Below are 15,028 nucleotides of genomic sequence, written 5' to 3'. Positions count from 1 at the left end.
TTGGTGGTGCAGTGGGTTCAAGCCTTGTGACTTGAAGGTTGGGTTGCTGACCTGAAGACTGCCAGGTTCTAATCCAATCCGGGGAGAGCGCGGATGAGCTCTCTCAGTCAGTTCCAGCTCCATGCGGGGACAGGAGAGAAGCCTCCCACAAGGATGGTAAAAACATCAAAACATCCGTGAAATGTCCCCTGGGCAACGTTCTTGCAGACAGCCAATTCTCTCACACCAGAAGTGACTTGCAGTTTCTCAAGTCGCTCCTGACACACACAGAAACTATTATTATTATTATTATTATTATTATTATTATTATTATTATTATTAACAACATTGAGGCTGGGTGGCCATCTGTCAGGGTGCTTTGTTTGTGCTTTTGGTGCACAAAGGCAGAAGGGGGTTGGACTCAACGGCCCAAAGGGTCTCTTCCAACCCTCTTTATTATTTTATTATGATTATGATGATGATTAACATTGAGGCTGTATTTGTTCCCATTTTGTTTTTTTTACTTCGAAATAAGACATGTGAAGTGTGCACAGGAATTTGTTCATAGTTTTTTAAAACCTATAGTCCGGCTCTCCAACGGTCTGAGGGGCCGTGAACTGGCCCTCTGTTTGAAAGGGTTGGGGACCCTCGGTCTATGTGTTGTATGTGTAATGGCACTGGATGTTTGCCACGTGTGAATGTGTGCATTGAGATCCGCCCTGAATCCCCTTCGGGGTTGGAAAGCGTTGGAGACTGGCCTGGAGGGGAAGTCAAGGAGAGAATCCCAAGAGAGCCAGAAAACAAGCCTTTTATTGTTATCACAGAGGATGAGAAGGCAAACAGCCGTAGGCACCCCCTTTAGTGGGTCTTTAGTGGGTCCGTACCATGCAAATGGCCGTCGCAACATGTGCGCAGTTAACAAAGAATATATATCTTGGCTTATCTAAAATTGACCAATGCCTGAGGGTCTTCCTCACCTTCCACACCCACTTGGCCCAAGTGATACCAGTGACCTAACTTGTTTACTCTGAGCTTTATTCTCTCCTTGGAACTTCCTGGAGAAAGGCACCAGCTCACAGGGAGAGGCAAAGCCACCGAGGCAAAAGATTACTATTTCCTGGCTTAGGGCCCCTTCAAAAGAACGGAGTAATATAAATACTGTAAATAAATAAATAAAATCCATAGGAGCCTAGTGCCTCGCCCTCCCCTCCGCGGCCTCTCCGGCCTGCCTGCCAATTGGCTTCACGGCGCTCTCTGCCCGCACAAGCCCCGCCTTGCCGCCAGTCAATCAAGGCTGGGGGTGGCATGCAGTCAATGGGGAGCCTCCGCTGGGCGGGGCGTCACGGGCTCAGCCAATAGGAGGGGGAGGGGGGCGGCCCTGGGGAAGGAGGCCGAGGCCTGGCCTTCTCCCTCTCTCTCTCTCTCTGTGAGGCGGGAAGGAAGGCAGAAGGAAGATGGCGGCGCAGAGGCTGGAGAGGCTGAGGCTGAGGAGAGAGACTGAGAGACTGGTGCGGATTTTCACTTATTGCGGGTGGTCCTGGAACCTAACCCTCGCGATAGGCGAGGGAACACTGTATTTTAGTTCAATCTTTCTACAATACACCACATGAGTCCTTTGATGTGAACGTAGGTCTGAACTATGAGCGAAGCTCTGGCCACACTCCCGGCACTTATAGGGTTTCTCCCCAGTGTGAGTGCTTTGATGCAAACGTAGAGCTCCACTCCGAGCAAAGCTCTGTCCACACTCCAGGCACTTATAGGGTTTCTCCCCAGTGTGAGTCATTTGATGTGAACGAAGACTTGAACTATGAACAAAGCTCTGTCCACACTCAAGACACTTATAGGGTTTCTCCCCAGTGTGAGTTCTTTGATGTGTTAGTAAGTTTCCCTTCCGAGTAAAGCTCTGTCCACACTCCAGGCACTTATAGGGTTTCTCCCCAGTGTGAGTGCTTTGATGTACACGGAGACCTGGACTCTGAGTGAAGCTTTGTCCACACTCCAGGCAGTTATAGGGTTTCTCCCCAGTGTGAGTTCTTTGATGTGAACGTAGTCCTGAACTACAAGCAAAGCTCTGTCCACACTCCAGGCAGTTATAGGGTTTCTCCCCAGTGTGAGTCCTTTGATGTGTATTTAAGTTTCCCTTCTGAGTAAAGCTCTGTCCACACTCCAGGCAGTTATAGGGTTTCTCCCCAGTGTGAGTCCTTTGATGTGTCTTCAGCTTTCCATGCTGACTAAAGCTCTTTCCACATTCGATACATTTATATGCTTTCTCCTCCATGTCAGCAATGTTATGTATATTTAATTCCAATAAGAACACTTGATTCTTGTTTTTCCCTTTCTGATTGCTCACAGCACTGGGTTCAAATTACAGGAAAGTAGATTCCATCTGAACATTAAGAAGAACTTCCTGACTGTAAGAGTTGTTCAGCGGTGGAACTCTCTGCCTCAAAATGTAGTGAAAGCTCCTTTGGAATCTTTTAAACAGAGGCTAGATGCTCATCTGTCAGGGGTACTTTGCGCTTTTCCTGCACGGCAGAGGCCTGGACTGGGTGCCTCATACAGTCTCTTCCGACTCTATGGTTCTACTCTATAATCCAAAGTGAATGTAGGAATTCAGCAAGATCAGCCCCTTGAGAGGAATCCTTTTTCCTAGAGGACTGGTTTTCTTACTGCACTTTGGTTTCCAAATGCCTCAATATCTACTAGAAGCTGGTTCGTTTCCCATCATGGCAGGGGTGGCTCCAGAGAACTCTCATGTCCTGGTCAAGAAAGAAGAAGGAAAAGGTTAGACATGAAGCCGCATTCCTCTGGCTCAAGGTAAACAAAGCGAAAAAGGAAAGAAGAAAGGAAGGATGGAAGGAAGGGAGGAAACACAGAAGGAGAGGATAAGAGAAGGAAGGAATCACGAAAGGAAGGGACTGAACCCTTTTCCCGTATTGGAGGGCCACACCCATTTCATTGGGTCAGACCCAAACGTGGTTAAAGGAACAGAAGGCAGGCAGGCAGGCAGCAGAACTCCTCCCAACATTCAAGGGTGTAACGTATTCTGGATCATGGGTTTCCATGAATTACCTCTGTAGAGCCCATGATGAGATGCAAAGACAGGCACGGCTCCAGCCACAAAGCCTCCTTCCTGCCAACTCCTTTCCCCTTTGCCCACTTCCCCCTTTTCTTCTTTTTCCTCCATCCAGGGGAAGATTTTCAGCAACAGAAGAAGAACTAGCTGGGCTCAAGGAAATCTTAAGAAAACTGGAGACCATGGAGAGAAAAAGTCTTCCCTGGATGCCATTTGGAAGAAGCCCTCAAGGGGTCTCCAGATGGCCTGAAATGTTACCCTTTGATTCTGTAAGGCTGAAAACAAAAACGACTGGGAGAAGAACTGGCATCAGAGGGAACTTCCAAAAGAAATAGCCTGGTATTCTATCTCCCCAAACTCTGGCACCCTCACATGGTTAAGACAGATATGGAAGGAAGGTTTCTAATGGTAATGATAGAACTACAAACAAATACCCTATATACTCAAGTATAAGCCGGCTTTTTCAGCACATTTTTAATCTTGAATAGCCCCTCTTAGCTTATACTCGGGTGAGGGAGGGAAGGAGGGAGGTGGGTGTTGCTGAGGGGCAGCCGTCACCATTTGCAGTCCTTGTGATTGAATGAAAGCGGGCGCCTCCCTGAAGTTACAAGGCCGCACTTGAGGGAGGGCGAAGAGGTCCTCATGCTTCACCACCAGCAGATGCGCTGAGGCTCCCTCCTCGCCAGCCTCCTATTTGCCGTCCAGCCGCTCACCTGAGCCAGGAGAAGGAGGCGCCGTCCCTTCAGGGAGATGGTGGGATACAAAAATAAAGTTGTTGTTGTTGTTATTATTATTATTAGGGGGAGACAATGTGGCACAATATGGTGCTGTGTTTTACAGGGACTAACAGATAAATACAACAATTCAAGCAAAATGGCGGATTAGGTGAAGGTGATATTGCTCAACTGCTGAGGCCTTGGCTCCTGCTATAAACAGAAAATGATTACCAATCAGATTCTTAAATCTAAAGGTGACACAATTTTTCTAAAAGAAACACATCAATTGAAAGAAGAATGACATAAACTGAAAATAAAAGGAACCTCAAACGATGAAAAGACTTATGAATCCTCCAAAGTGAGAGGGAGTGGCATTCTGTGGATATATAAATAAAGCTAAATTGTAAAAACCACAAAAAGAAGGAGGGTTAGGTCTCCCAGATATTAAATTATATTATCATGCCAGCCAAATAAGGTAAGTAGTCAAAGTATTCGCGAAGCAAGAAAAACTGGAAGGGCCGGAACAGTGGTTCTCAACAAAGGAACTGGGTGAGCTCCTGCTGTTAACCCCAGCTTCTGCCAATTTAGCAGACTGAAAATATGTAAATGTGAGTAGATCAATAGGTACCGCTCTGGCAGGAAGGTATCAGCACTCCATGCAGTCATGCTGGCCACATGACCTAGGAGATGTCTACGGGCAATGCCGGCTCTTCGGCTTAGACTCAACTGAACTTAACGTAAAGGTTTACCCACCTCACCTGCTTTATAGGAAATCTGCTACAAAAAGGAGCTTTTTACTGAATTCCAGGGCCAGAGAAGCAGATGGAGGAAAGAGAAGAACGGTCTCCCTCAGGGGAGGGTGCTTGCTCCATCCATATTTAACATTTACACAAATGACCAGCCACTGCCAGAAGGGACAGAGTTTCATCTATGCTGACGATCGTGCCATCACCGCCCAAACAGAGAGCTTTGAAATGGTTGAACAGAAGCTCTCTGAAGCTTTAGGTGCTCTTACTGCCTATTACAAGGAAAACCAGCTGATCCCTAATCCATCTAAAACACAGACGTGTGCCTTTCACCTTGAGAACAGACAAGCATCTCGAACTCAGAGGATGACCTGGGAAGGAATCCCACTGGAGCATTGCAGCACACCAAAACACCTGGGAGTTACGCTGGAACATATTCTGACTTACAAGAAGCACTGCTTAAATGTCAAGCAAAACATGGGCACTAGAAATAACATTATACGAAAGCGGACTGGCCCAACTTGGACATCACATCCAGACACAGTGAAGACATCTGCCTTTGTGCTTGGCTACTCTACTGCTGAATGCACATGCCCAGTGTGGAATACATCTCACCACGTTAAAACAGTGCATGGCTCTTAATGAGACATGCCGTATTATCACAGGATGTCTATGCCCTACACCACTGGAGAAATTATACTGCTTAGCCTGCATTGCACCACCTGACATCCGCTGGGAAGTAGCAGCCTGTAATGAAAGGACCAAGGCAGCGACATCTCCAGCCCATCCTCTGTTCTGGTATCAGCTAGCATGCCAACACCTTAAATGAAGAAATAGCTTTCTAAGATCTACAGAGATACTCGCAGGAAAACCTCAGCAAGCAAGAGTCCAAAAGTGGCAGGCTAAAACTCAGAACCTTAATCAGTTGCTGACGCCGGATGAGAGACTCCCCCCTGGGCACACAGAAGACTGGGCGACTTGGAAGGCGTTGAACAGACTACACTCTGGCACACAATAATAATAATAATAATAATAATTTTATTCTTATTTCCCACCACCATCTTTCTCCCCGAAGTGACTCGGGGCGGCTTGCATGGGGACCAAGCCCAGCATAAACAAGGATCCCAAGGTAAAACACAATTAAAAACATGTAACAAATAAACAATATAATTAAAACTGTTGAAATGAGAAAAAGTAAAAACGCCATAAAACGACATAATCAACTGACATCAACCGACCAGTACGCGGAAAAAGTGGGCACCATCAGATTCGAGAGGGCAGGGCAAGGGCTTGTGCAAAACGCAGACTATATTTATTTATTCATTTACTACATTTATATATCACTTTTCTCCCCCTAAGGAAGGCACGGGCAAAGTAAGGCCCGGGGGGGGGGGGGGGGCGGTGCTGGGCGCTTCCCTCTGGCCCTCCTCCTCACGTTTCCTGTCCTCTTGGCATAAGGACAGGGTGGCCGGCCGCATCCTCAGGCCAAAATATGAGGAGGAAGGCACATAGCAGCTGAGAACCTTATGAAGCGCTCCCATCCACTGTGGGTCTCACCCTCCTCCCCATCCTTATGCTCGAGGATGGCTCAAGGAAGCGGAGCCTGAGAGCCCTCTGGAGCACACTCAGCTGCGGCCTGCCTCGCCCTCCTCTCAGCATAATGCCCAGAGAACAGCCCGAGGAGGGTCGAAGAGGGTCGGGGGAGGAGGATGGGAAGGACTGGGTTCTGGCACAACTGGTTAATAGCCAGCAGCAAAAGATCACTGCTGACCCAAAGGCCATGAGTTCAAAATCCGTGTCGGATTGAGCTCCCCCCCCCCCCCCCCCCGTTGTACTTGACCGTCATCCAGACATCATAGTCGACCCAACCAAGGATGGATCTGGACCACACTTGCCATGGAAGGTGGGACTTGCAGTACCTTCACGGACACCTCGACCCCCACCGACAATAGACTGGCCCCACCACCAACTGAACATACTGAGAATGCATTGGTGAGAATGGACCTTGGTTTTGGGAGTTGTAGTTCACCTGCAGCCAGAAAGCACTGAGGTCAGATCTGGACCCGACTTGGTACACAGACCCAACATGGCCAGCTGTGCACGCAGGCCTGGTTTAATGATGATGATGATGATGATAATAATAATAATAATAATAAACATGTCAAGCTACTATGGGACTTCCAAATTCAGACCGACAGAGTGCTGGAGCACAATACTCCAGACCTCATGATCGTGTTAAAAAACAAAGTATGGATTGTCGATGTTGCAATCCCAGGTGACAGCAGGATTGAAGAGAAACAAATGGAAAAGCTGGCACGATATGAGGATTTAAAGATCGAATTGCAAAGACTGTGGCACAAGCCAGTCAAGGTGGTCCCAGTGGTGATCGGCACACTGGGTGCAGTGCCTCAAGACCTTGGCCTGCACTTGAACTCAATCGGCACTGACAAAATCCCCACCTGCCAGCTGCAGAAGGCCACCCAACTGGGATCTGCACGCATTATTCGCCAATACATCACACAGTCCTAGAGACGTGTGATCCAGTACAACAGCCAGCAGAGTGTTGTTGTCTGTCTTTCGGGCTGTGTGGCCATGTTCCAGAAGTATTCTCTCCTGACGTTTCGCCCACATCTGTGGCAGGCATCCTCAGAGGCTGTGAGGTATGGAGGGTTGCCTGCCATAGATGTGGGCGAAACGTCAGGAGAGAATACTTCTGGAACATGGCCACACAGCCCGAGAGACATACAACAACCCTGTGATCCCGGCCATGAAAGCCTTCGACAACACAGCCAGCAGAGTGTCTGCTGTGGACTCACCTTGTTTATTTATTTTATTTATTCCAATGATTTATCCCCCGCCCTTCTCACCCGAGGGGACTCAGGGCGGCTTACAAGTGGCAGTTGATGCCGTTACACTGTTATACAATGAACTAAAACGCTAAAACAGTCATAAAATACAATATACAACGTTTAAAACAATGCCAAGTGCTTATGCCCTTCATCCCCCAGACCTTATTCAGACCAACACAGGCTTCTTCTTCAAATGCCTGCGAACAGAGCCAGGCCTTCAGGGTTTTTTCCCTGTTGTGTTGTTGTCTTGTCTTGTTGTGTTTCAAATAATACTAAGTCTCTGTTTATACCCCTCTCTTCTCCCAAAGCGGCGGATAATGTGTTAACATCCCATAAACAACAGAGCACAACAGGGATCATGTAAACACAGCAGGAGAGACAGACTGAGAAGAACAACCACAGGACGCACCCAAGGGCCTGAGGCGTCACGCGGAGGCACAGACTGGGGGGTGGGTGGGAATAATAATACTAATAATAATAATACTAATAATAATCTCCACACAGACCTCTCTCTCTCTGTCTCTCCTCCTCCGCCGCCTTCCTTCCTTCCTTCCTTCCCGCCTCACCAAGACCAGAGACCAGGCCTGAGGCGAGCGGAGGCGGCCGCCATCTTCCCCCTCCTCCTCCTCCTCCTCCTCGGCCTCCTTCCCCGCTCCCATTGGCTGCGCCCGTGACGCCCCGCCCACCGGAGGCCGCCCATTGGCTGCTCCCCTCCTTTGATGGACGGGTGGCCAGAGAGGAGGAGCCCGTCGGCCATGTTGGGCCTGCCCGTGTCCTCCCAAGACAGGGAGCGAGAACTCTCCCGCGCCGAGGCCAGGATTAGCCCTTGGTTGACGTGTCTACTGGCCGTGTTTCCGCCCCGCCCTTCCTTCCCGCCCCGAAGGGATTCGGGGATCCCTATATATACCTATATATATAAACACACACACGGCAAACAGGCAAGGCCTCCGGTGGGCGTGGCGTCCCGGGCTCAGCCAATGGGAGGGGCGGGGGCGGGCTCCGGGGAAGGAGGAGGACGAGGAGGAAGATGGCGGCGTCTCGCCTGGCCTGAGGCCTGGTCTGTGTCTGTGAGGCGGGAAGGAAGGCGGATGGAAGGGAATGGAGAGGCCGAGAGAGAGAGAGAGAGAGAGAGAGGTCTGTGGGGGGAGGGGGAGGGGAGGGAATGGAGGCCGCGGGTGGGCGTGAGGGGCCCGGCCCCCCCCCCCCCAGACATGGCTCCACAGGACGTGTCACGGACTTGAATGCATGTTGTGGTTGTTTCTCTTCACCTGTCTCTCCCGTTGTGTTTCTAGGATCCATCTGCTCTGTTTTTATGTGATGTTAATACATTGTCAGCCGCTTTGGGTCCCCTGAGGGAGAAGAGAGGGACATTATTATTATTATTATTATTATTATTATTATTATTATTATTATTATTATTATTATTGTGAAACCAGGCCTGCCTGCACAGCTGCCCATGTTGGGCCTGTCTGCCAAGTCTGGTCCAGATCTGACCTCAGCTGGGTTCAGCGCTTTCGGGCTGCAGGTGAACTACAACTCCCAGAACCAAGGCCCGTTCCCAGTGACCCCTGCAGACTGTTCCGTTGGTCAAGGGGCTTCTCTGGGCCAAGTCTGGTCCCGGTCCATTCTCGGTGGGGGTCACAGTGTCAGTGAAGGTACTGCAAGACCCATCATCAGCGACAGGTTTGGTCCAGATCCATCCTTGGTTGGGTCGACAGTGCTCTCTGGATGATGGTCAAGGACAACAGTCGGGAGCTCAATCAGACGCGGGCTTTGAACTCATGACCTTTGAGTCAGTAGTGATCTCTTGCGTCTGGCTCTTAACCATCTGCGCCACAGCCCGGTCCCTCCCCCCTCCTCCCCGTACCCCCTCGGGTGTCCTCTGGGCATCATGCCGGGAGGAGGGCGAGGCAGGCCGCAGCCGAGGGTGCTCAGAGGGCTCTCAGCCGCCTTCCGTGCCTCCCTCGAGCCACCCTCCCGGCATCCGGATGGGGAGGAGGGTGAGACGTGCAGTGGCCGGGAGCGCTCCAGGAGGTTCTCTCTCTGCTGCCACGTGCCTTCCTCCCCGTATTCTTGGCTTGAGGATGCGGCCAGCCACCCTGTCCTTATGCCAAGAGGACAGGGAACGTGAGGAGGGGGCCACAGGGAAGTGTCCAGGGGGCCACATCCACCCCCCCCCCCAGGGCCTTACTTTTCCCATGCCTGCCTTAGGGGGAGAAAAGCAGTATAGAAAATAAGTAAATATATATAGTCTCCATTTTGCACAAGCCCTTCCCCTGCCTTCTCGAATCTGAACATGCCCACTTTTTCTGCTTACTGGTCGGTTGATGTCAGTTGGTTATGTAGTTTTATGATGTTTTTACTTTTTCTTGTTTCAATTGTATTAATTACTAGCTGTTGTTTCCGTGATGTTAATACGTTGTCAGCCGCTTTGGGTCCCCTGAGGGAGGAAGAGCGGGACATAAATAGAGATCTATTATAGGGGATAAAAGCCTCGTGACTTGAAGGCTGGGCTGCTGACCTGAAGGCTGCCAGGTTCGAATCCCACCCGGGGAGAGCGCGGATGAGCTCCCTCCATCAGCTCCAGCTCCATGCGGGGACAGGAGAGAAGCCTCCCACAAGGATGGTAAAACATCAAAACATCCGGGCATCCCCTGGGCAACGTCCTTGCAGATGGCCAATTCTCTCAATCTTTCGTTTCTGGGCAAGGTGATTGAGAGGGCAGTAGCGGAGCATCTGCAGCATTTCGTAGACGACACAGCCGGACTAGATCCCTTCCAGTCTGACTTTCGTGCGGGGCATGGGACAGAGACTGTCTTGGTCTCCAACACGGATCATCTTTGATGCCAGCTTGACCAGGGAGGGTCGGTGCTGCTTGTATTATTGGATCTCACAGCAGCATTTGACACAGTCAATTACAACCTTTTGACCCACCGCCTCGCCGTTGCTGGAGTCAGAGGGACAGCTTTAAATTGGCTGGCCTCCTTTCTTCACAACCGTGGACAGCGAGTGGAGAGGGGAGGCCTGGTCTCTGAAAGGTCCCCTCTACTTCGTGGGGTTCCTCAGGGGGGCATTCTCTCCGCTCTGTTGTTTAACATCTATATGCGACCACTTGCTCAGCTGGTCCGAGATTTTGGGCTTGAGTGTTATCAATATGCTGACGACACTCAGCTTGTGTTAAAGATGGAAGGCCGACCGGATTCTGTACCCAACAGTTTTCATCAGTGTCTTGAGGCCGTTACTGGATGGTTGTGTTCTAGCAGGTTGAGGGTGAATCCAGCAAAGACGGAGATCCTATGGCTGGGTCGACCGGGCAGCGGAGATATCCAGTTGCCAACCCTGGCGCTACACCCGTCTTCACTGTTTAAGGAAGCATCAACCAGGGCATCCCATCTTCTGTTCATTTTCTCCATCTTGTTTCTCAACAACGTGGCTTTGTATTGTTTTTTTTACTACATTTTGGGAAATTCTGGGAGTTTTCTGCTCTATTTTTTTTTCTTGTCAGGAGCGACTTGAGAAATTGCAAGTAGCTTCTGGTATGAGAGAATTGGCCGTCTGCAAGTACGTTGCCCAGGGGACGCCCGAATGTTTTGATGTTTTACCATCCTTGTGGGAGGCTTCTCTCATGTCCCCGCATGGAGCTGGAGCTGATAGAGGGAGCTCATCTGCTCTCTCCCTGGGTTAGATTCAAAACTGGCAGCCTTCGGGTCAGCAACCCAACCGTCAAGTCCCGAGGCTTTAACCCACTATGCCACCGGGGGCTGCTCTTGGCTTGTTCTTGGCTTGGTTTGATTTATTGATGTCTCATTTTTGCATTCTGGTTTACGATTTATTTTGTCTTATCTTTAGGGGGCTTCGCAGTAGTACCTTGATCTTTCTTCTTATCCACATGTTTATACTTGAGGAGCTTTTGAGAGTTTAAATTTGATTAAATTTAAACTGTGGATATGGAGACTTTCTTCCTTACTGTGGATATGGAGACTTTCTTCCTTACTTGATCTTTTTGAAGACTCCTGCATTTATACTTTATCCTTTTGCAAGCTTTGCTATGTTTGGGGGAACTTATTATGTTGTTGTTTTTGTTCCTTTCCTTTTTTCAGGATGTCCTTTTGTGCTGGAGTCGTTGACCTCCGTGTCATGATTGAAAATTGGGAAGGTTTTCTCCTTGCTTGCTTCCTGTTTGACCATAAATTGTGTGATTGTAATCAGGAGGGCATTGGTTTCTGCAAGAAAAGTCTTGATAGCCTGAATATCAGAGTTCAAACTGGTTAATTGATTGATCAGATCCTCTGCAATGGGTGGTTTTTTGAAGGCCTCTGATGTTAGATTTGTCTCTAGATCTCCCTCTGTTGTATTCATAGGGACCTCAACCACATCTTCATTGGGGGAGGTTAAAACATGCCTCCTGTGCCCCCCTCCAACCATCCAGATTATCCAAATTGTCAGTAGTGACGGCAAACTCCTCAGCTGTACTTATGTCTGAGTTCTCATAAGGGCTAAAAATTAACCGACACTGATCTAAGGTCCAATCCAGAGGTGAGGCTGAGGGGGTGTTCTGTTCTTGCTCTGGCTCCTGTATTTTGACTATGGGAGAGCCAAATGGACATTTCCGAGCTGGGGCAAGGGAAAGGCCTGTGCAATACAACTGCGAGGGCAGGGCTGATGGCAGAGTGCGAGAGGCAGATGATAAGTTAAGGCTGGAAGGGCCAGTCAGGTTAGTACAGTACAAATCCAGGGCAGGGACCATAGTAAAGGGTAAGAGTTGAGAATTAAGTTATGGCTGGAGGGATCCAGTCATTTAGTGAACTGAATTAAGCAAAGGCACATTGGAACAACCATGTTTTTAGGTCTTTACAAAAAGTGGGCAGGGTGGGCGCTAGACCCAGGAATGTGTGGGCTGGGTAGGAGAGGGTTCAAAGGTCTTTCCGCATGGAAACCCCTTTTCTTTCCTTCCTTCCTTCTCAGGCTGCCATGTTTCCTCCTCCTCCTCCTCGGTTGGGTCAGGACCATGGGGGTGGTGAGGGCCAGGAGCTTCCTTGAGGGAACAAGGCTGCAGTTGAGGGAGGGCAAGCTCATGCTTTTCTGCTGTCGTATGCGCTGAGGAAGAAGAGTGCTGCTGCTCCTCCTCGTTGTCAGTCTCAGTGTATTAGCCGGTGGTGAAGCTTGAGGACCTCTTCACCCTCACTCAAGTGCAACCTTGTTACCTCAGGAAGGCACCCGCTTTCATTCAGTCACAAGGACTGCAAACGCTGATGGCTGCCCCTCAGCAACACCCGCCTCCCTCCTTCCCTCCCTCACCCGAGTATAAGCCAAGGGGGGATTTTTCAGCATTAAAAAAGTGCTGAAAAAGTAATCTTATGCTTGAATATATATGGTATGTTTTTGTGGTTCTATCGTTACCATTAGAAACTTTCCTTCTATATCTGTCTTAACCATTTGAAGGTGCCAGAGTTTGGGGAGATAGAATACCAGGCCATTTCTTTTGGAAGTTCCCTCTGAAGCCAATTCTTCTCCCAGTCGTTTTTGTTTTCACCCTTACAGAATCAAAGGATAACATTTCAGGACATCTGGAGACCCCCTGAAGGTTTCTTCCAAAAGGAAGAATCTTATAATTTCCTTGAGCCTAGCTAGTTAATAATAATAATAATAATAATTTTATTCTTGTATCCCGCCCCATCTCCCCGTAGGGACTCGGGGCGGCTCACATCGGGCCTTGCCCAACATCAAAGTATAAAAACAAATCAAAACAAATTTACAACAATAAATCAACAATATCAGTAAAACCATCATAAAAACAATCTTGCAAGAAAAAACGTTAAAAACAGATAGATATAAAACACAAATCTTGGCCAAAAGGACGAATGCGTCAAATTGGGGGGAGGTAGTTACGTAATTGACATAGTCATTAAAGTACTAGAAATGACAATAATGACAATAAGAAGGCGAATCAGTGGGTCTGTTACGTAGGCAGACAACTTGAACCAACAGAAATCACCCATCAAAGGCTTTCCGGAAAAGCCAGGTTTTCAGGTTCTTCCGGAAGGTGAGGAGGGTGGGGGCCAGCCTAATCTCCCTAGGGAGCAAGTTCCAAAGCTGGGGGGCCACGATGGAGAAGGCCCTCTCTCTCGTCCCCACCAACCACACCTGCGAGAGTGGTGGAAGCGAGGGAAGGGCCTCCCCGACGAGCGAAGAGATCGTGTGGGTTCGTAGGGGGAAATGCGGTCTCTAAGATAGGCGGGTCCCAAACCGTTTAGGGCTTTGTAGGTAAGAACCTGCACCTTGAATTGGGCTCGGAAAGTAAACGGCAGCCAGTGGAGCTCCTTAAACAGAGGCGTTGAACGTGCCCTATAATTTGCTCCACTTAGAAACCTGGCTGCCGAACGCTGTACTAGTTGCAATTTCCGGGCCGTCTTCAAAGGCAGCCCCACGTAGAGCGCAATGCAATAATCCATTCTAGAGGTAACTAAGGCGTGGACCACCATGGTCAGATCAGACTTCTCGAGGTATGGTCGCAGCTGGTGCACAAGTTTTAATTGTGCAAAGGCCCTCCCGGCCACGGCCGACACCTGAGCCTCAAGAGTCAGCCCCGAATCCAGGAGGACCCCCAAGCTACGGACCTGCGCCTTCAGGGGGAGTGCGACCCCGTCAAGCACAGGTTGCCACCCAATACCCCGATCAGACTTGCGACTGACCTGGAGGACCTCTGTCTTATCAGGATTAAGTTTCAGCTCATCCAGGCCAACACAGCGGCCAGACACTGATCCAGTATCCGAGGGGCTTCCTTGGATTTTGGTGGAAAAGAGTAGTAGAGTTGGGTGTCATCCGCGTAGAGATGGCACCGAACTCCAAAACCCCGGATGACCTCGCCCAGTGGTTTCATGTAGATATTAAAAAGCATGGGGGACAAAATGGAACCTTGCGGGACCCCACAGGACAATGGCCAGGGGTCCGAGCAGGTGTTCCCCAGCTTCACCAACTGGGAACGCCCCTCCAGGAAGGACTGAAGCCACTGCAAAACAGCACTCCCAAGGCCCATCCCAGAGAGACGTCCCAGAAGGATACCATGGTCGATGGTATCGAAAGCCGCTGAGATATCCAAGAGAACCAGCAGGGTCACACTCCCCCTGTCCAGCTCTCTGCGGAGGTCATCCACCAAGGCGACCAAAGCCATCTTGGTACTGAAACCAGGCCTGAAGCCAGACTGCGATTGGTCCAGAAAATCCGTATCATCCAAGAATCCCTGGAGCTGAGAGGCAACCACCCGCTCCAAGACCTTGCCCAAAAATGGAAGGTTGGAGATTGGTCTGTAGTTACACAAGTTGGTCAAATCTAGGGAGGCCTTCTTCAAGACAGGTCTCACCACCGCTTGTTTTAGGTTAGATGGAAATCTACCCTGCCCCAAAGAGGCATTAATTATTCTCGCAAACCAATCAACCAACCCACCACTGGCCTGTTTTAAAAGCCAAGATGGGCAAGGGTCAAGGGCACAGGTGGTCGCCCTCACCGCTCCAAGAATCTTGTCCACATCATCAGGCTGCACAAACTGAAACGAATCCCACAAGATCGAACAGACAGATGCCTCGGTTACCTCACCTGGCATTGCAACAAGGCCAGCATCTAAATCGGAACGAATCTGAGCGACTAGTTCTTCTTGTGTTGCTG

General features: G+C 49.6%; 3 protein-coding genes across 4 annotated transcripts in view; 1 reads left to right on the top strand and 2 right to left on the bottom strand.

Annotated features, from left to right (window-relative positions):
• Positions 1–15,028, bottom strand: part of LOC134294681 (loricrin-like) — a 676,447-nt gene that overhangs the window by 347,864 nt on the left and 313,555 nt on the right. The window lies entirely within an intron of this gene.
• The window catches only part of LOC134294654 (zinc finger protein 658B-like), a 334,996-nt gene that overhangs the window by 188,030 nt on the left and 131,938 nt on the right, over positions 1–15,028 (top strand). The gene's annotated exons all lie outside the window — the stretch shown is intronic.
• The window catches only part of LOC134294693 (gastrula zinc finger protein XlCGF7.1-like), a 43,739-nt gene continuing 29,482 nt past the window's right edge, over positions 772–15,028 (bottom strand). The window contains exon 2 of the mRNA XM_062966292.1: positions 772–2,738. Coding sequence (XP_062822362.1) covers positions 1,502–2,257 — 756 coding nt within the window. The 5' untranslated portion in view covers positions 2,258–2,738 and the 3' untranslated portion in view covers positions 772–1,501. The remainder of the gene's footprint in view (positions 2,739–15,028) is intronic.

This window comes from Anolis carolinensis, unplaced genomic scaffold, assembly GCF_035594765.1.
Source record: "Anolis carolinensis isolate JA03-04 unplaced genomic scaffold, rAnoCar3.1.pri scaffold_18, whole genome shotgun sequence".
In the NCBI taxonomy this organism is placed as follows: Eukaryota; Metazoa; Chordata; class Lepidosauria; order Squamata; family Dactyloidae; genus Anolis; species Anolis carolinensis.
Note: the sequence above shows the minus strand (reverse complement) of the source record. Positions and strands in the feature narration are given on the sequence as shown.